The sequence below is a fragment of the Argentina silus genome (assembly GCF_951799395.1).
Source record: "Argentina silus genome assembly, chromosome: X".
NCBI lineage: Eukaryota > Metazoa > Chordata > Actinopteri > Argentiniformes > Argentinidae > Argentina > Argentina silus.
The window spans coordinates 1,945,409-1,967,344 of record NC_139653.1 but is presented as its reverse complement, the minus strand read 5'-3'; the positions used below and the strand labels follow the sequence as shown (position 1 = coordinate 1,967,344).

Here is a 21,936-nt window from a genome sequence, read left to right as displayed (position 1 = left end):
TTGAGAGGTCAGGGCTAGACCAGAGTGTATGCTGATTTTAACACTTGCTCAATATTGTTTTAATATGGAGAGCAGGGGACCAAAGTAAACGTATTAGGTGGGAGAAAATTATATGGTTTTGGAATTCCGATTTGTTAATGTTTGTTATCTGTTGTGGTTGAAAGGGTTTCCAGAAATACTAATTGTATGTTTCTTCCATCTACCCTGTTTTTGCATCATCACTTGATGACGCACCCAGAAACCTCGAAGAGGCTGCACAACTGTGCACAGGGGCTTACACCTTTTTGTTTTGCACCCAGAATTATTATTATTTTCTTTTTTTGTTAAATACAGCCCTACAAGTACAAATATTCAGCGTCCAGAGAGGGCAAGACTTCTACAGTAGAAAGGCTGGCTGCATTGACACACTGCTTTAACAGGACTTCTGCTGGTGTGGGAGAAACCCATATTATCCAAACTTACCTTAATGTGAATTATTGGTTTGTTTTTAAAGCCTGTGATTTTGACGCTCAGGGCAATTAACATTCACAGCCAATGACACTCACACGTTGGTTACACACGTCTACCTCTTGATGAACGTTATAATTCAAAGACCCTCCCCTGCCACGTGTGCTAAAGTTTAGTGGCGCTGTCGCTCCTCATCCAATTTAGACAGGAAGTGAAATGAGATGGAAAGCAGAAGGATCCAGCCCAGCTCAATATTTTCTATTTAATGGCCCATTAGTTCCTGAGGTATTCTTGGAATGGATCTTTTTAGGATATTAAAGAGGATAGTTCTTGATGATGATGATGATTTCAGGTAAGGCTGAGGTGTCACCATAGCTGGGTGTTAGTACTTTTTAATTAGTTTTATGTAGGTGTGGAGTTTTACTTGCATTGTATCTTTAGTGAATCCTCAACTGAGTATGCACTGCCGTCTTCTGAGTGTTGTATTCCACTATCACACTTTACGATATCTCAAGTGGTTCTCATTTTGTCTGATTTTGGGTGTAGAAGTGGTAACTACTGTCTGGGATGGCTTTCGCAGTTCTCCCTTGCCTTGTGACTTTTTGGATGTCTCTGAATTGTTTGTGTCGTTGTTGTTCCAGCCAAGAGCCATTTCAACCCATGTCTTCTTGGCTCCAGTCAGTGCCATATTCTCTATTCCCATCAAATGTTTCATTAATGAATTTGCATTTTGTATGTTCTCAACGTCTTTCCCCTGTTCCTCTTTCCAATCCATAATGAATATGAATTACACTACTAACACCAGTCAGCCAGTTGGCCCAGAGTTAGAAGACCATGTCTGCCTGGCCCTGCAGTGCCCTTGGCCAGAAGACTGGCAGTGCCACCCTCTCTGTGCCTCAGATAACAAGTATTGTGATGAAACCCCATGCGACCCCCCATATTCTCTCTCAAGTCAGAAGTTGTGCGCACTGTGAAAATAACTGATTAAACTTTACCCAGCCCACAGGGCAAAATCCAAGTGTGTGTGTTTCCAGTATATTCAAGGGGGTTGTGTGGCATTCTTCATAACTGGACCTGACCTCTTCAACCCAATGTTAAGCTGTGACATTTCTGAGGGTTTTTCACATGGCATGCACAGGGACTTTCTGCAAGTGGAAACGATAAGGTGTTCTAAACTGTAGCACCCTTTGCTTTTCCTGGATAGCCTAATTATTATAATATATGGAGACTTGTTTGGTACTCGGCTATATGTTCAGTAGTTGTGAAATGAATACATTTGAATTATTTAGAATTATTTGTGTGCGTCATTGCAATGCACAGGCCTTGTATTTTGAGGCAGGCTGGTTAGTTGACAGAATGATTTTAAGAGGAAAACATAAAGAATGTTTATTTTCTAAGAAAGCTTGTTCACAAAAAACCCCTCAAACTATGGTAAGACGATTTATGATGTAGGCCCGGGCTTTGTAAAGAAACTTAGATAATCTCTGGTTTGCTACGTGTCTTTGAGAGATTGTGGGTTTCCAGAGAACGTGTCAATGCTGTAGCCCTCCTCCTCCTCTCTCTTTGACACTTTTTTCTATTAACCTCCTCCTGCTTGTCTCACTCCCTCGCCTCTTTCTGTGTCTCTGCCCCTCTCTCTCTCACTCGTATCTGCCTTCTTTTCCACCCTCCCCTCTGGTCTGTTAATAACATGAAAGAAGCCCCAGTATCCCTGCCGGGGGGGGGGGGGGGGGGGTAGATTGGATAGTGAAGGTATTTCATGTTTGCTCTTCTCTATCAGCAGAGTTGATGGGCCTCCCCTGATGTCACACCACCCCAGGCACCATATTGATACCCAGAGCATCCACCCAGTGTGTGTACCACAAGTCACATCCAAGACTCACTTAGAGGCGAGGAAGGGGCTGTAACATCAAGCCTTATTTTGGGTGGCTTTGTGTTCTCGTTGGAGTGTATGCGCGGACAGGGAGGCATTATGCTGAGTGGGAGTGCTTTTATTTCAAGGACCGTACGCAGGGCCTGACTCATCACTACCTCTCAGGTGGAGACTTTAAGTATGAATCATTAGACACATCTGCAGCTCTCTGTATGCAGCACCTATCTACGGATGGCCTCAAGGAAGCCTTTAAATCAGCCGTGCTCAAGGCTTTCTGCTCCTGTCAAACCCCTCTTATGACTTAAGGTCAATCTCCACCGGCCAGTCGTGGTTAAGATGAATGTCTGCTTTGTTTCAAACCTTTTCCTGTCTCGAAGTTCCAGCTTCTGGATCGTTTCCTTACCTCGATCTGACTGGGACTGATTGACATTACGGTCTGGGGTTACATCTGTTTATTTAGGGTTTATGTGGAAATGTGTGGGGAACAGTATCATGGACAGTGTTGCGTTATCATTTGGTGTCCCCCCCCCTTTCCTCTCTGAGAAGTCCATTCTGCTGGTTGTAAATCACTTAGTCCAAATTAAGTTATCATGAACAACCGGGAGAGGGACCTGACTGTGAAACAGATGGAAAAAGAGGCTGACATTGTGCAGGTCTCCTAGGCGTCTCCTCCTACACACACACGCGCACACACACACGCACAACTCCACCACTGGACACTTTAGCCCAAGGCGAGCAACATCAATCATACCAGTTACCGGGGCCTAGCAATAATTGCTTAAATGTATTCAGTAGGGTAGGGATTAGGATTCCGGGCTGTACACTAGACACTGGAGAGGATTGGAGCGCAGATTAAAGCTGAGGGAGGTCAACGTTGTTCAAATTCTAGGAAAGGAGGAACGTCAGGGCCGGGAATTCCAATATAAATGTAAAGCAGGCCGGGGAGTCCAAATGAGACGCCGCCCTGCTCGATTTGAGTCTGGCACAAGGCGAGCACAGGGGTGCGCTGGTGACACACACACACACACACACACTCTCACACACTCTCACACTCAGCCTGCTGTGTAACATACTGAAAATGGGCATTCTTGTACAGTCACCTTCAAAATATTTACTCTCAAACAAAGCCTGGACGTGACTGAATAGGCCGACTGGCTGGGTGTTACTGGTTTTCCTCTGTCTGCCTATGGCTTCCAGGCCACCATTCCGTGCCAGTGTTATTTAAACTTCCATTATGGGTGTGAAGTGGGAGCTGTCAGGCCCAGTCGCCATGGGGATAAGAAGGGGGCCTGTATGGAATCATATCACAATGAGAAAGGGGAACAGCTGAGGTTGACTGGCTCTCGTCTGAGCCCTGTCACCGTCGCTTCCCTCTTCATCTCGCTCTGTCTTTCTCTCTCTCTCTCTCTCTCTCTCTCTTTCTTCATCTCTCGCTCTCTGTCTCTCTTCATTCTTCTCTAGTCATTTGTTTCTCCCCCTCTCTTTCTCTCTTCCTCTCTCTTAATCCCCCTCTAGTCGTTTGTCTCCCTCCCCCTCCTCTCTCTTTCTCTCTTGGACAATGACTAGCCTGCTGCCTTGATTTTCCAATCTTTCATGCTAGCTGACTTGTTCTAGTTTCTCAAAAATGACAGTGAGATTCTATTTTATTTATTTCCTTTTCGATTCAATCTTGTATTTTGGGGGAGTTAGAGGTTGCTTGCTAGGCCCAAGGCGTCCTCTAGTGCCCTTCTGACTGGCTCCGCTCAGCTTGACTTTGAGGGACATAAACACGGCGCTGTTCAAAGTTGCGTTCAAGGACACGTGGTGCTGTTGCAGGGAAGTCTGCTGCACATTTGTTTGTGAGGAGTCTAAATTGAGTTCTGGACTTGGTTTTGGCCGCCTCAGGGCTGTTCCCGGTGCTCGAGTTTCATTTGTCATTTTGTCCATTCCTGGAAATATAATAATCTTTAATATCCCCTTTCACCAGCTTGATGCTCCCTACCATTCATCTCTACGCCTCTCTGTTGCCGCCCTTCTTCTCTTCTCTCTGAGTGCAATCTCTGAGCAATCTGGAGCTCTCCTCCTCTCCACCCAGATCTATCCTGTAGAATCAGTCACTTAGCATTTCTATTACGTGTCCGTACACACACACACACACACACACGCACACACACACACACAGACACACGCAGGCACACACGGTTCATTTGAGTCCAGGAAAATGCAATGTTGTTTTCTCATGTTCTCCGATATTGAATACATTTTTCACTGACATCTTGGAGAGAGAAAAAATTTATATGTAAACTTGGCAATGTGTTTTCAGACCAGTCTGCATCTTTCCTCAACAATGCACAGTCAGATAGTAGGGGATAGAGTCTGGATTAATGTTTTTGTTTGTGTGCCTATGTTTTAAACCACATTTTTATTAATTGATTCAAATATACTAGAAATTACCGCTTCCCTTTTTGCCCTCTCACATACCTCCTTAAATCCTCAGTTTTCATGTTCTCCGAAGCCTTATTTTACACATCTTCCTAACCCTGCTGTGTGTTTGCCCCCCTCACTCTCTCTCTCTAGTGCTGGACATGGCGCGCCATGTGCCCCTGTACCGGGCCCTGCTAGAGCTGCTGAGGGCCATCTCCACCTGTACTGCCCTGGTGCCGCTGCTGCTGCCCCTGTCAGGAGACCCAGAGGAGGACGAGGATGATGAAGAGCACTCCGAGGGACAAACCTCCGTGGGCATGCTGCTAGCTAAGATGAAGACCTGTGTGGACACCTACACCAACCGCCTCAGGTGGGTACAGATGCACAGACACACAGACAAGCACACACAAAGAATGGACTGGCAGGTGTACAGAACACAGGTTAGCATGATAGCATATCCCCATTTCACTGGCTCTCCTGGGTCAGCCACACTCCCTTTGCCTTGGTATCTCCAGTTGTTATCAGCCGTAAGCTTGTAGACCTAGAGGGTCTGAGGATCTGTGACATACTTTTAGTCATAGCAAGCAGGAAGCCCGCGGCATCCCCCCACCACCTCCATACATAATACTGCAGGCTACACCAGGACAGGACTCCTCTGAGGAGCCCTCTCACACTCCACTCCAGCACTCCGCCGAGGAAAACATCAATACTACATGGGCACCCATCCGAGGAGTCAATATTTAAACCAACAGATGGGCCCTGAACATTACTCGGTGCCGAAGCATGTATCAAACAGTCCCTCTTCGATGCTCTTGCAAATCAATGTTGAATTTCCGAATTGATGAACATTTGGTTAGGGTTTGGTTAAGGTCAGTTTTTATCTATTTGGGCTGTCAATGGGATGCAAGATCCATGGCAAAGCTGTTTTAATGTGACATGACTCGCCCAACCTCCCACCATCGTAATGTCTCAGGTTTACTGAACTTGGTGGCTCTCATCAGTGGCTATCAGATTACTGGGGGATGGAGGGTACTGTGGTCTATCCACCCGTGGGGGGTCAAGTAGAAAGGGAGACTGCACTGGTCTGTCGTATCAGCTCAGAAAACAGTGATAAGGCAACCCTCATACTGTAAGCATCATATCCACAGCTGTCACATCAGGCTGGTGCTCTGAGGGCCGGGAACCAGGACCCAGACACACAGACAGCCCTGTAACGATGGCAGAGCCTGGGGGCGGCAGGCCAGCGCCAGCCACAGAGATTGTGTGATCAGATCGCCATTGTCTTATTTAAGTGTCTCTCCCTATCTGTGTCCAGCCTGCCATGGCCGATAGTGTCCTGTCTGTTGTGGAATGGCAGGTGAGGAGGGCTGGTGGTGGGAGAGGGGGGATGGGCCTTGGAGAGTGGTGGTACTGTCCCTGGCGCCAAAGCTGAGGATTCTGGGGACGGAGAGGGGGAGGAACTGACTGATGGAGGTTGCTTGGCCAGTGTTCAGTTTCACAAAAGGTCATGCAGAAAAGTGGCTTTCTCAACCACCCCTCGTTTGCACAGCATTTGAAGCACAAAGTTAATTGAGGCTACAGCGCTTTTCCCTCCAGCGTTTTTTTTCATATATAGGTTTTACCCACTTAAACCCAGGGACTTATGTTGTGGTTATTTTGAATGCCGAGATGGTTCCCATACACACCTCAAATGTGTCCCTACTAAGAATAAAAAATGTTAGCACGATTCTCCTATTCTCCTAACTCCTATTCATTTTGATAATGATCATAATCACAATATACATTAAATAATACTCTTAAACAGAACCAAAATGTTTCAAGGCAATACCAGACAACCAAACATAGGCATGATAGGCAGTAGGCATGTACCGAGGTGTCACTGTCTGTATCTGTTATTCTGTATGTATGAAATTAAACAAGAGAGACCCTCCTAGAAAATTATAATTTAGGTCAATAGGCCTAGGACCATTGAGCAAGACAGGCTGTGTAGTCAGCAGAAGGCCTAACGATAAAAGAAAGTGCTTATATCAATTGTTTTTGTATAAAGCCATAAAACAGTTTATATATGATACTAGTAGTGAACAATAAATGATAAACAATAAATAAATGAAACTGATTAGAATCCTACAAATGATTGAGAACCTGATTCTGTCAAACTAATCAATCAAAGTCAGTGCTGGAGCTATAGCCGGTTCAAAGTAGACACAAAACTGGCAACTTTCAAAATCTTGTGAACAAACTGGAAGGCATGTTAGTTACCAACAAACCAGCAAAAAAAAAAAAAAAAACTTTTCTTGCTCTTGTCGCTTTGTATCATTTGATCGCTCAGCCGTAGTCCCTACTATCTTATTCTGTCTCTAGAAAAAGTATTTTATGCTGCGAGGGCTGCACAAAAGCCCCCTTTTAATTATTCATTGCACCTGGGCAGTGGAACACTAGCGTTGCCCCTTGGTTCTGTCGGTCTGAACATCAGACTCTCCTTTCTTCTCAGGTTTGAGGCTTTGCCCTCCGCTGTTCACTCCTGTAATGGCATGAAAAATGCAGTTTCATTTTTTGTGTTTGCGGTGCCCATACCGGTAGGGGCAGAGTGGGGCTTGTGCTCTAGGGCTGCACCAGGGTCATGAGTCTGCGAATGTTGGAATGTAATGTAGGAAATATCACGAAGGGGAGAGCTAGTTGGGCATCATGTATGAAGGCAAAGAGAAGTCTTCATCTGAGAACAGCGTATTCCTATACTATTACATTACCAGTAATGTAGGATTTTGGCGAGGATAACAGTGATTTCTATTCTCTCTCTGGTTTTTGTTTTTCATCCTCTTTCTCTCTCTCTCTCTTCCAGGTCAAAGAAAGACAAAAGCAAAGCCACGGTGAAGCCCGACAGCTCAGACCCGGAGCCCGAGGGGCTGACCCTGCTGGTGCCAGACATTCAGAGGACGGCTGAGATCGTCTACGCCGCCACCACCAGCCTGCGGCAGGCCAATCAGGGTGAGACGTGGCACACACCTCACGCTCATTTGCCCAGGGCCAAACCTTGTCAAGCTGGGAAACAGTTAGTGGTCTCTTTTGAAAGCCTCTCCTTTCTATGTCTCAATTTGTATTTGACATTTCAACCTGAAGACCGGGTGAGGATAGGGACACATTAAAGGCATATACTATATCTCACAACCTTAGAGTTTTCTTCAGATCATTAGCTAGTGAATTTGTCATCAACTATGGGCTACTGATGATGAAAAGAGATTCGATTCAGTTTAAAAGTGCATTTCACACAGGATTTCGCATTTCGCAACACACTACATTAATATAAAAACACGATAAAGCTATGGTGAGAAATAAAATGACTGTCACAAATAGCTTCACATTCTATTGCATGTATTCCTGAATGAAAAGCATACTGCAAAAAGGGCAGCCAGCACAAAAAATAGCTATCCACCAATTTCTCCCAGACCCTCTGTCCAAATTATTATTATGATTATGGATTTTATTGCCAATGATTATGCACTAGGTTTAGCTGAAATGTCACCACTGAGTATGTGTAGGGGGCCATGCTCTTACAGAACAAGTCATGGAACAGGACTTCCACTCCAGACATCTCATTCCCTCAAACGACAGATATTTGGGTCAAGTTAAGGATGGAAAACGTCCTTACTTAACACCCATGTTAGTATTCTAAAAAAAAAAAAATCCACCCCCCCATTGAATTATTGAATTCAATCATTATTTTAGCAGGTCCTATCTCTCTTCCTACTCTCAATGTTTCTCTTGTGCCTCTCCCTTTCCCTTTTGTCCTGTGTTCTTAGGACAAGGACGTGAAAATGGGTCTCTAAGTTTAGTCTAAATTCCCCCAACGCTGAATGGCTACAGCCCTTTAGTCTTAATCATGGGGAAATGGCCTGTTTAAGGCCTGAACATCTCCAACCCTCACCCCCTAAATGGTGACCTGGCAGGTAAAAAATGGCCCTATATCTCTTACCTCTCCCTGAGGAGAAGGTGTCTATGTGGAATCGAGACCCTGATGGATTCTCCTTTTTGAGAACTTGTTGTCTTACGGTCCCCAGAAAGGCCCAGTCCCCGGAAGGTATTGTGAGACAGTCAGTCCTCCCCAGTCCCATAGAGAGACTTCCCTTGCAGTCCGGGGGGGGGGGGGGGCTAGAGGGAGGGAATCTCCTACCAGCCATTACTCACCGTTGCTAAAGAAAGCAGCACGTTGATGCATCGTATGGTGCATGATTGAACGTAACACCTCCCCCGTTCCTTCTCCCCACTATGCAGTGAACATTATTAATTAGCTCCCCTACCTTCTGTGGCTCTGTGTGTTAAGGCCCGTTAATGGCAGTCAAAGTGATCGCTGAGCCAGGGGTGGGTTTGGATGAGGTGGTGGCGACATGCCCAGATGAAGATCAATGCCACTGTCACTTCCGAAATCCATATTATAACTGCCGTGTGATTCAGGCTCCGAAAGGGAACAGACAGTTGTGTATGGGGCGTGGGTGGGCTGGTTGGGTGTGTAATTGTTTAATTAGTACTTAGTCTTTAAGAAATGGCCCGAAGGCAGGCTAACGAGAGAGCCAGGATTGGACAGCGGCTCTGTTCATACAGCCGTACAGTATTGACCGAGGGGAAACGTTCTAGGGAGCATCAATATCCCGACGAGAACGTGCCAACAGAACTGCTAAATGAAGGCATTGACGGTTCTGCTTTTTCATGCCTTTCTCGCATCCTAAAGGCTAGAGCCAGTTAAATGCACCAGTAATTTAATGGTAAGTACATCTGTCCCGGTACAAGAATTTCCTAACAGAGGATGAGAGAGGAAAGCTCCAGCACTGTAAATATGCTATATATAGACATTTAATTATGTTGACCCATTAACAGCCCTCTGTCCCCATCGCCCCACAATGTTTTATTGGTGGAGGAATTGGTAGGCATAGCCATTATCGTTTGTCTTCGACATGGTTCGGTTGTCGATAAAGAAGTGTCAGACTTTGAAGGAACGAGGGAGTGCAGGGCGATCCCATGTTAGCATCTCCTAATGATGGCAGTTTCATTTGTCAATATAACAAATGTGAAGGGGAGGGAGGAGGGTGGCACAGTTTTGGTGAAAGTGGTAAAAAGGTCTCTGGACAGGTCATTTGTTGAAAAAGAACTGCCACTAGTTGTTTTTTTTAACGTTTGCTCTTTCTTTCTCCCTTTCTTCATCAGAGAGAAAGCTGGCTGAGTCGTCGAAGAAGGCAACAACACGGCCCAAACCGCTCTCCATTCTACGCTCCTTAGAGGAGAAGTACGTGGCTGCCATGAAGAAGCTCCAGTTTGGTGAGTGTGGGTGGGTGGGTGTTAATCATTTGTGAGTGTTTAGACATGCAGTAGAAAGGGCTCCTCTTCTCTCCTAGCCTGTGTTTGTTGGTTCTTCCTCAGTGCACAGATGGTGCCCAGAGCACAACACCCCCCCCCTTCCTCCTCCTCTGAAATGATACATAAGGCCGTTATGCCTGCCTGTCTGGGGGGAGGCAGGGCTCCTCTGTCTGCTACTTCTCGTCCCGCCACGCTGTGATTGATTACGGGACTTTTGTTGAGCCGCAATTGATTTTGCGAGCGGGCCGACGTCTAAAGTAATCGCAAGTGACATGAATGTAAACAGGTTTGCTCCGGTCTAAGTATAAAAAAAAAAAACAAGGAGACGGATGAAGGAGCCCACGGTAACAAGGGTGCACCGTTGTGCAATGTGATTAAAGTACAGGAGATAAGGGCACGGTGGTATGCCGTTATAGAACAGAGATTTAATGCCAGTGACATAGTGAAGAAATGGAAGTGGCTGTATTCATAGCGTATGTTCACAGGATACTAAGTGACTTGATGTTTTTCCTCTGATGTCTAATTCAATTAAATAAAAAAATTAAAACGTTATTGTTCCCCAAGGGGCAATTACTTCAGGCACATTCATTCTAATACGCTTTTAGTTCATTCACATTAATAACATGCTTTCTTGTGTCCATAGTGACATGACGATTTGGATGTGGAATGTGTATTGAACTTTGGCATTAACCCCATCCATCCCTCTGTGTGTTCCTCTCCCCTCCTGGCAGACACCTTTGAGATGGTCTCGGAGGATGAGGATGGGAAGCTGGTGTTCAAGGTCAACTACCACTACATGTCTCAGGTGAAGAACGCCAGCGACGCCAACAGTGCCGCCCGCGCCCGCCGCCTGGCACAGGAGGCCGTCACACTCTCCACCTCGCTGCCTCTCTCCTCCTCCTCCAGCGTCTTTGTCCGCTGCGACGAGGAGCGGCTGGATATCATGAAGGTACAAGCTTTCATACATCAGAACTGTTTATATGTAGTGCCATCCGTGGGTAATGGGACAGTGAAGCATTTTTTTTGCATTTGAAATCAAGCAATTACTACGTATTGAACATATTGGTTTCACCAATTTGTAAATGGCTACACTTTTTATACATAGTCCCCCTATTTCAGGGCACCAAAGGTAATGGAACAATTGGGTTGACGGGTGAGTCTGCTGTTGATAATCAACATGAAGACCAAAGAGACCTCAATGAAAGTCAAGGAAGCCATTATGAGGTTGAAATATCAGAACTAATTAATCAGAAATATAGCCAAAACCTTAAATAATGACCTTGAATAAACAGTTGGGAACATCATTCAAAAGAAAGAAGGCACTTGTGAGCTCAGCAATCGCAAACGACCTGATAATCCAAGGAAAGACGACTGTTCACCATAATTAAGAAAAAGACAACTGTCCAACAGATCAGAAACACTTTCCAGGCGTGAATGTGTCAGATACTACCATCCGCAGTATAAGTCACCAGCCGAACTACAGAGGCTTCACTGTAAAGTGCAAACTACTAGTTATTCTCAAAAAGGATGGTCAGGTTTGCTAAAAGTACTGAAAAAAGCCTGCAGGTGTCTACAAGGTATTGTGGACAGATAAGCCAAATATTATCATGTACCAAAGTGATTGCAGAGGAAAGTTTGGAGAAAAAAGCATCTGACCAGATCTATTTTTACAGCATACCACCTCATCTGTGAAACATGATGTTATTGGGCATGTAAAGGTGCTACTAGAACTGGCTAACTTGGCTTAATCGATGATGGAACTGCTGACGACAGCAGCAGAATGTATTCTGAAGTGTACAAAACATTGTGTCAGAACAAGTACAAGCAAATGCCTCCAAATTCATCAGATGGTGCTTCACATACAGTTAGACAATAACCCCAAACATACTGCCATAGCCACTAGGGATTTTTTCAGGGCCAAAAAGTGGAAAGTTCTTGTCTGGCCGAGTAAATCTTCAGATTTAAACCCAAATGAGCATGCGTTTAATTTTCTTGAAGATACGATTTTATGCAATAAGCCCAAAAAAACAAGAACAACTGAAGATGGCTGCAGTACAGGCCTAGCAGAGCATCACCAGTGAAGATACCCAGCGTCTGGTGAGGTCAATTGGTCGCAAACTTCGGTAGATTGTCAACCAAATACTAAACACGAGTGCTGAATTTGGACATTATATCAATCTGTCCCATTATTTTTGGTGCCCTGAAAAAGGGGGACTATGTATAAAATGTGTTGTCATGTCCAAATGGAGAAACCAATATGTACACAAATAAAAGCTGATAATCTATCATTTAACCTCATGGTAATTGTTTGATTTCAAATACAAACTTTCAGAGTATAGAGCCAAAAGAAGAAAAAATGCTTCACTGTCCCATTACTTACGGAAAGCACTGTATTTTATGGCAGCTCCTTCAGCATGTTGTAAGGCCTTTCAGGTTAGCAGTTGCCATTAAATGTAGGCTATCAGTTATAATAATAAAGATTTACAGGCATTGTATTATTATTATTACCACCAAAACATATTTGAATATGAATAATCTGACTCCATTTCACTAACTACTCTATGTTTTCAATGTCTTTGACATGCCCCATCCACCGATCTTTCTCTCATTTGACTATTTCCTAGCCACAGTCACACCCACCTGTGTGATTGACATTGTACAGCTCCTCCATCATGTGTTCTCCATGCATCTATCTTTCCAAGTCTCTTTTGACCATCTACCACGTGATTCATATTTAATGTCCTGATTCTGGGTCCTGTATGGGACATCTGTCCAATGCTATTCAAGGTCTTTATGAAAAAGGCCTTATTGGGAACCCCATCTCCCCATATAGAGATGGAGCCTCTAGGAACTGCCAGATGATGATTGAATGCTTTTCAATTAACATGCCTATTACAAGAGAGCAGGGTGTTACAACAGTCAAATAGTTGGTGCCGGGCAGTGCAAGAATGGCAAGACTCCAGTTATTTGCAGTTATTGAGCACAGGAGGGTGGGGGACAGGGGGGCTGGAAGGGATGTGTAGGACTAGGACAGGGGGGCTAGAAGGGATGTGTAGGACTAGGACAGGGGGGCTGGAAGGGATGTGTAGGACTAGGACAGGGGGGCTAGAAGGGATGTGTAGGACTAGGACAGGGGGGCTAGAAGGGATGTGTAGGACAGGGGGGCTGGAAGGGATGTGTAGGACTAGGACAGGGGGGCTAGAAGGGATGTGTAGGACTAGGACAGGGGGGCTGGAAGGGATGTGTAGGACTAGGACAGGGGGGCTAGAAGGGATGTGTAGGACTAGGACAGGGGGGCTAGAAGGGATGTGTAGGACAGGGGGGCTGGAAGGGATGTGTAGGACTAGGACAGGGGGGCTAGAAGGGATGTGTAGGACTAGGACAGGGGGGCTGGAAGGGATGTGTAGGACTAGGACAGGGGGGCTAGAAGGGATGTGTAGGACTAGGACAGGGGGGCTAGAAGGGATGTGTAGGACAGGGGGGCTGGAAGGGATGTGTAGGACTTGGACAGGGGGGCTGGAAGGGATGTGTAGGACTAGGACAGGGGGGCTAGAAGGGATGTGTAGGACTAGGACAGGGGGGCTAGAAGGGATGTGTAGGACAGGGGGGCTGGAAGGGATGTGTAGGACTAGGACAGGGGGGCTGGAAGGGATGTGTAGGACTAGGACAGGGGGGCTAGAAGGGATGTGTAGGACTAGGACAGGGGGGCTGGAAGGGATGTGTAGGACAGGGGGGCTGGAAGGGATGTGTAGGACTAGGACAGGGGGGCTAGAAGGGATGTGTAGGACAGGGGGGCTGGAAGGGATGTGTAGGACAGGGGGGCTGGAAGGGATGTGTAGGACAGGGGGGCTGGAAGGGATGTGTAGGACTAGGACAGGGGGGCTAGAAGGGATGTGTAGGACAGGGGGGCTGGAAGGGATGTGTAGGACAGGGGGGCTGGAAGGGATGTGTAGGACTAGGACAGGGGGGCTAGAAGGGATGTGTAGGACTAGGACAGGGGGGCTAGAAGGGATGTGTAGGACAGGGGGGCTGGAAGGGATGTGTAGGACTAGGACAGGGGGGCTGGAAGGGATGTGTAGGACTTGGACAGGGGGGCTGGAAGGGATGTGTAGGACTTGGACAGGGGGGCTAGAAGGGATGTGTAGGACTAGGACAGGGGGGCTAGAAGGGATGTGTAGGACAGGGGGGCTAGAAGGGATGTGTAGGACAGGGGGGCTGGAAGGGATGTGTAGGACTAGGACAGGGGGGCTAGAAGGGATGTGTAGGACTAGGACAGGGGGGCTAGAAGGGATGTGTAGGACAGGGGGGCTGGAAGGGATGTGTAGGACAGGGGGGCTGGAAGGGATGTGTAGGACTAGGACAGGGGGGCTAGAAGGGATGTGTAGGACTAGGACAGGGGGGCTGGAAGGGATGTGTAGGACAGGGGGGCTGGAAGGGATGTGTAGGACAGGGGGGCTGGAAGGGATGTGTAGGACAGGGGGGCTGGAAGGGATGTGTAGGACTAGGACAGGGGGGCTAGAAGGGATGTGTAGGGCAGGGGGGTTAGTGGGGAGCCTGTTCTCTTGCATTTCTGCATTCACGCATCTGGTGTCGATCATGTTTTTTTGTGTCCAGAAATGCCCAATGTCATTGCCAGTCTTACTCATTTTCCAGATGACATTTTATAAATGGCTCTGACCCTGATTTTGATGAATGGCAAAACCTCCTTCTGTAAATGTCAACAGCCCTTGTCTGTTTAGGTCCATCTCTGTGTCTAGAACACGGTAAACTCCTTCCTAAACAGAGAAACGAGAAAAGGCCCTTAGTTGACAGACTGGTGACCCATCCATTGTGGTTTCCCCTTAATTTGAGGTGTACACATCCCCTCTAGCCCCCCTGTCCTACACATCCCCTCTAGCCCCCCTGTCCTACACATCCCCTCTAGCCCCCCTGTCCTATACATCCCCTCTAGCCCCCCTGTCCTACACATCCCCTCTAGCCCCCCTGTCCTACACATCCCCTCTAGCCCCCCTGTCCTATACATCCCCTTCCAGCCCCCCTGTCCTACACATCCCCTCTAGCCCCCCTGTCCTACAGCACCAGTCTAGTCATCATCAGTCTCGACCGGGAGCGTCAGCATCATGCAATCTTTATAGACATTAATAGGGAAGGGCTCCCCAGCTCTAGATTGACTCCACTTATGTTTGAAGTGCACTAAAAGTGTTACCGCCTGAGTGACACTAGGTGCCCTCCAGCAGTCTTTGCGAATGCAGTTGCTGAGCCGGATCGGCATTACAGCCCCTGACATTGCTACTTGCTCCTGACGCTGGTTAGACAGGGGTCAGGCAGCAGTACACACACACGCGCACACACACACACACACACACACACACACACACACCCTTCAATGTGTGCGTACCCTCGCACTTGTTTTGCGGCAACCTCCCCTGGTTTCATTCGGTTTGTCTTTTTCTATCAGCGGACCTCTCTTTGTAGCACCCTGGCAGTGTCACTAGTACACACTAGTCCTCCTCCTCTTCTCTCTTTCCTTTCAAAAACAGCTGCCAGGGTAGCTTGCCTCACACTTCACTCTAGACACCTTGTTTGTTGATATAAGAACACGGATTCCCTCTCTCTTCTGCATTCTCCCCTTCTCTCCTTCCTTCCCGCCTTTCTTTTCCTAATCCAAATACTGTCAACTAACTGAAACTCAGTCGACCACCAGAAGAAGAAAAAAAAAGAAAAAGTCCAGGTTCCTTTTTTTTCTTTCTTTTTTGTCTTTTTTTTTTAAAAGGCTGAGATGCACTTGAAACAAGGTCTCTGTGCAGTGGGTTTCACATTGGCTTAGCACCGGCGGCGTCAGGGCTCCCCACGAGCCGGCTAATGCGGAAAATCGCAGCCCCCCATTCAAGCACGCCATCCTTGAGCTTGAATACCTGCGACTGAGTAATAACCCGCTCACTTCTTGAGAGAAGCTTCTCTCATCAGCATGTGCAAGCCAAAGAGAGCAGGAAGAGGGGAAGGAGAGGAGAGGGGGGAAAGCAGGCTCCTCACATAAGAGGTTTTCTCTGCATCGATCAGACAGAGCCACTGATACAGACACAGGCTCTTTAGTTCCTGGGTCACTGGAAGTACAAGGATGTTCCTGCTGCATTAACCATAACCCTCTTTTTTGCTTTAAACATCTTCCAAAGGCTTGATGTACTGTTTATTTTATTGCTGTTAAATATGTATAGCACTCTTTACAATGACAATTGTCTTAGAGTACTTTACAACAAGAACAATACAAACAATATAACATGGTAGTATGTTAACCCCTTCTGCTCTGCTCCGTCCTGTAGGTTCTGATCACAGGCCCGGCGGACACACCGTACGCCAACGGCTGCTTTGAGTTTGATGTGTACTTCCCCCAGGACTACCCCAACTCCCCGCCCCTTGTCAACTTGGAGACCACCGGGGGCCACAGCGTGCGCTTCAACCCAAACCTCTACAACGACGGAAAAGTGAGTTAGTCGTGTTGCGACACTAGCAAACCCGCTAACCGCAGCTGTCTTCTCGACCTAGCTTCCATCAAACATATTTAGTTCAAATGTTAGCCTGTGGCTCATGAAAACAAATTATACAAATAAAAAATAAACACTTTCCGCCTTTCACTAGGAAGCTGCTCTATTCAAGTGCAAAATTAACCCTGATTTGTCCTGAATGATCCTTGGAGTCGCTATCAACCTATTTAAACTCAAACAGTAGCAGAGTAGCCAATAAACCATTCCCTCAAGACTTCTGTATTTTAGTATGGGCTCAAAGAATAAGCTGTCCCTGTCCCTTCTCCCCCGGTGGAGAGCAGTAAAGGTGCTGGCGCCTGCCCCATCTGCTCCTCCTCATTAGCAGGGCTTTGACAGTGAACATCTATTTTCATAATGGAAGGAGACATCTGTTATAAGAATGACTGTGGGCTGTCCGCATCAGACATGCCTCTCCAGTGGGCAGGGCAAACGGCCTTTCAGCTCTCCGCTGACGGATGGATAGATGGATGGATGAAGGGATGGATAGAGAGAGGGCCTGTGCCCTGTGGATGTTTACCTGACACCGGGTCATCCCTCTCTTCTTTTGAACTGTTAATCTGCTCTCAGGGGAGAGTTCTCTGTGCTTAACTGTTTCTGTGTTGTTTATTTCTGTCTTTCTTCTTCAGGTGTGTTTAAGTATCCTCAACACATGGCACGGTAGACCGGAGGAGAAATGGAACCCACAGACCTCAAGCTTTTTACAGGTGAGTCACAAATCCATTACATTGTGCCACCTTCACCCTTTCACTTCCCATTGTCCATCCTGGTTTCTCTGTTGAACCCTGAGTCCATCTGTCAATAGTGATCATCACCCTGTCTCTACGTTGCCACAGGGTGTTTAATAGGTTTCGTGTTTTGACAGCACTCATGAAGGATCCTTGGTACTGCCATCCCATTAGTGTGCGTGCGTGGGTGGGGGGGTGGGGGGTGGGAGGGGGTAGTAGTGTGTTTGTGGGGTGGGAGAATGTCCATCATTTAATCAAACAATAACATGTCGACATCCATTACTTCTCTGGAAGACAGAGATGGGTTACTTGGAGCTCCAATCACAGGCTTTATTACAGGCCAGAGTTTCCCATGTGCTTGTGATGGTGATAACTGTGGTGAATCTCAAATGATGCCCTATTCCCCATATAGTGTGCACTATTTAGGGCTCTAGTGAAAGTAGAAAAAAGTGTGGGGGAGAGTGAGAGAGTTATGTTCCCTGTACATTGATCTGATGACAAGCAACAGCAAAGAGTAATTGGAAATGGCTCTTTTTTTCTTTTCTTCCTTTTTAAAAACAATCTTCATCCCTCATTTGTGAGGTTGGAGGTTCATACAGATGTCTCCATTGATTATCATTCTAGTTAATGTCTGCCGGATCCATAATGGAAATAGAAGGCTAAACGAGGAGGAGGGCTGGAATCAAGTGAAAATCAGACAGACAATATTGGCTCTGAAATCTAGATCTGGCAACCATGTTTGGAGGGGGGAGGGGAGAGAAGGGGTGGAGCGGGGCTAGAGGTGAAGGTCATCAAGGTCAAGACCTTCAGGGACGCTAGCCTGGTGACCGTGGCTAGAATAGCACGCAGACATCCAACCAGTGTCTGTCTGGCTACGGTGGTAATAAAATATGCTACTGGAGGACAGCGCAGTGTCCTCCAGACAGGCTGGAAAATTAATTGAATCATTAATAAAGATACGTTTTTACAGGGGATAAAACATTCCTGCATGGTCTAAGCATTTGAAAGCCACCGCAAGGTGGAGGCAAGAGCTGTAAAGGATGTTTGAAAAGATGCATCCTTCTGTGATCGAAATGACTGACAGTGTTGACATCTGTGTTTCTTAAAGTGAACATGAGAGAGAATGGTTTGTGATTGCAGAGCCTCGCTTAATCAGCTTGCTAGATCGATTACCTCCTCGCATAAATTACATAATTTCTCCTATAGCCGATTAGGCCAAACAGAGTTGATTAGCAGATTGGCTCATGATTACAGGGAGATGAACAATGGTAATTGCTTAAATGTCAAGTTATCTTAACCGTGTTTTTCAAATAACCTTCTATACTCTAATACTGTTTGTTGTAGTCATCATGATAAGTCAGAGGTTTATAATGCATTAAATTGCAAGTTATGGATTAAAGAATGAAGGAATTGTCATTTTGGGGTTTCCATGGGATTGAGACTGGATAGAAAAGATGATGTGGTGGACAGAGAAGATGGAATTTTCTCTCCCATGCCTCAACTTCAAGGCTGTGACAGAGATGTCTATGTAGTGCATTGTGCATAGAACGCAAAACGTGTTTTGCAATGTTGAATTCCCTCTTCACCCCCACCCATTTGCTAACAATGGCCATGGTGAGAATAGCCTAACGACCTGCTTCAGGTTTTCACCACCTAGCTCATTTGGGTGGGGTGAAGCGGGGGGAAATGCTGGATGTGGATTTTTTATACCACACAACCACCCTGTTGTGCATAACTGCTAATTTGTCAACATTCCGTTCCTATTAATTCGTATAGGCCATATTGGATGATTCAAAACTGAAACCACTGTCAATATCAATGACAATTTATCTCTGATGTTTGGAACATCGCACAATGCCGTTTTTACCAAGCCAATGTCTGCATTTGTGCCTCTATTCAAATGTATTTGATGTATACGTGTTATGTGATTTACAAAAATAAACATTGATTGATTGCTTTCAAATAATACTGCCCTTGGGCTTCTGATGAATTAAATAAAAATGGGCCAAGAGGCAACATCCACTGTACGCACAACTGATATTTTTTCTGGATGCTTTGGCGTGTTTTCTTCTGCACTATAGTAGTATTAGAGTTACTGTCCATGTTGATCTGATTAATTAAAATAAATTGACAATTTGTCAAATTTTTTACTGGGGAGGGGGTTGTAGAAATGTGAGCATTAACGTTAAGAGCTTATTCAACTTGCTTTATGGCTTTACATTCTGAGTCTTTGGCAGGTTTTTTTGCCCACTAAATGTTTGAATTGGTTCTATGTTTTAACGAAAAGTCTAGATGTACTAGTGATATAGCCTATAGCTGCTCTCTATTACTATCCCTCCCTCCTTCATGTGGAGTGGGTGTTACAAAACCACACAGTATCTTGCAAATTACATTGGTAAAGGAGATGATTGCAATATGATTGCTGTGAGAATAAACGCCTATGTTTACTATCAGAATAAATTACTCACATTATATAATATATTTATCTCATAGTATGCTCAGATCAAATACATTTGGAATTGAGTGGTGAAGCCTGTACTCTAGACTAAGTAAATTTAATTTAATCTGGTTTTAAAATCAGTGTGGTGTTGGTAGTTTTGCTGGGGCTATCCTGCCTTAAGCTCTGGGACCTAGTTTCTGTTGAAGGCTATCTGTTTGAAGCCAATTGCTGTCAATCTCCAGTGGGAGGGCCTGAAATGTTTTTGCAAGGTATTTAACTCCTACTCACCTTGGACTAGGACTAAATACATTTGAAATTGAGTGGTGAAACCTGTCTGGTCGTTAACTGATCGTTAGGTGGGAGGGGCTGCAACCCTGTTAGTCATCAACAATTACAGAATCTGCATTTCTATCTTGATGGTCAAAGAGCGACAGTCTCCTGACATGCAGATGAATCTGTGGAGTCCATCGAGGAAGGCCTGAGAGGAAGGCTAAACTAAGTATTTTTATTCTGTTTGATTCTTTTTTTCAGTACTCTGTGTGTATTGAGCGCGACCTACATCTTGTATTGACCACAAACCCTCTATCTCTATACCGGCAAATATCACAATGTGCTTTCTCCCCATTCCTGTCATTTCATCCCTCAGGAGGACACATCGACACTACACTGCCCCTCGCAACCATTCCAACCTAATCTATCCACCATGCTCAACTGACCACAACCTCACTGTTGGGGGAGACTTTGGATCTGCCAGTCAGCGGTCCGGAAAGCAGAGGCTATCTCAGCCTATGCCTGCTTCATGTCCCTCCACTTCCTTGATCTCACAGAGGCATGGATTACACCAGAAAACAAAGCTTCTCCTGCAGCCCTCTCTGATGCCTACTCCTTTTCTCATTCTCCTAGACTCTCTGGTCGAGGGGGAGGCACAGGACTCCTCATCTCACCTAAGTGGTCACATAATGTCCTTCCCCTGTCACACCTGTCCATATCCACCATCGAATTCCATGTTGTTTCTGTCACCTCCCCAGTCAAACTTCACATTGTCGTTATCTATCGTCCACCAGGTCAGCTTGGCGACTTCTTAGGTGAGATGGATGTCCTTCTCAGCTTCTTCCCTGAGGACGGCACATGGCTCTCACGACTGGGTGACTTCAATATCCAGTTAGAGAAGCTTCACTCGTCTGGCGTACTTGACCCTCTCTCCTCCTACTACCCTTCCCGTTTTCAATCCTCTGCCTCTGACCCAAGGAAACTGTTCTCCACATTTTCCTCACTCCTCAACCCACCTCCTCCCTCCTCCCTGTCTGCGGATGACTTTGTCACCTACTTTGAAAAGAAGGTTGATGACATTAGCAGCTCTTTCTCTCTACGTCTCGCCAACACTGCTACCACTCCTCCCAAACCCACTGTGCTACACTCGGTCTCTGATTTATCAGCTCTTTCCCCCCTCTCCCCTGATGATATTCTAAAACTGGTCACATCCAAGCGGGCAACCACCTGCCCCCTCGATCCTATCCCCTCCCCCTTTCTCCAATCCATCTCCAAAGACCTCCTTCCATTCCTTACCACCATAATCAATCTGTCCCAGCTGCCTTTAAGACAGCCAGTGTCAAGCCTCTTCTCAAGAAACCAACTCTTGACCTGTCTTCTGTCCATAACTACAGACTGGTGTCCTTTCTCTCCTCCTTATCTAAAACCCTTAAACATGCTGTCTCTAACCAACTGTCTCACTATCTCCTTCAACCTCCTTGACCCTCACCAATCCGGCTTTAAGGCTGGGCACTCTACTGAGACTGCTCTTCTTGCTCTCACGGACGCCCTCCACTCTGCTCGAGCTTCCTCCCTCTCCTCTGTTTTCATTCTTCTGGACCTAGCTGCTGCATTCGACACCACCCAATCCTTCTCTCCACCCTCTCAGAACTGGGCATCTCTGGCTCTGCACTCTCCTGGTTTGCATCCTACCTGGCTGATCGCTCTTACCAGGTGACATGGATCGCTGTCCTCTCCACGAGCCCCCACCACTGGGGTCCCCCAGGGCTCTGTCCTAGGGCCCTTACTGTTCTCCCTCTATACCAAATCTCTTGGCTCTGTAATTTCCTCACATGGTTTCTTCTACCACTGCTACGCAGATGACACTCAATTCTTTCTCCACCTTTGACT

General features: G+C 46.3%; 1 protein-coding gene across 9 annotated transcripts in view; it reads left to right on the top strand.

Annotated features, from left to right (window-relative positions):
- birc6 (baculoviral IAP repeat containing 6) overlaps positions 1-21,936 on the top strand; it is a 120,150-nt gene that overhangs the window by 84,926 nt on the left and 13,288 nt on the right. For all 9 annotated transcript variants that reach the window (XM_083694416.1, XM_083694415.1, XM_083694413.1 and 6 more), the window contains 6 exons: positions 4,877-5,093; positions 7,563-7,708; positions 9,920-10,030; positions 10,801-11,018; positions 16,390-16,551; positions 17,238-17,315. In XM_083694416.1, the coding sequence (XP_083550542.1) occupies positions 4,877-5,093; positions 7,563-7,708; positions 9,920-10,030; positions 10,801-11,018; positions 16,390-16,551; positions 17,238-17,315 (932 nt within the window). The remainder of the gene's footprint in view (positions 1-4,876; positions 5,094-7,562; positions 7,709-9,919; positions 10,031-10,800; positions 11,019-16,389; positions 16,552-17,237; positions 17,316-21,936) is intronic.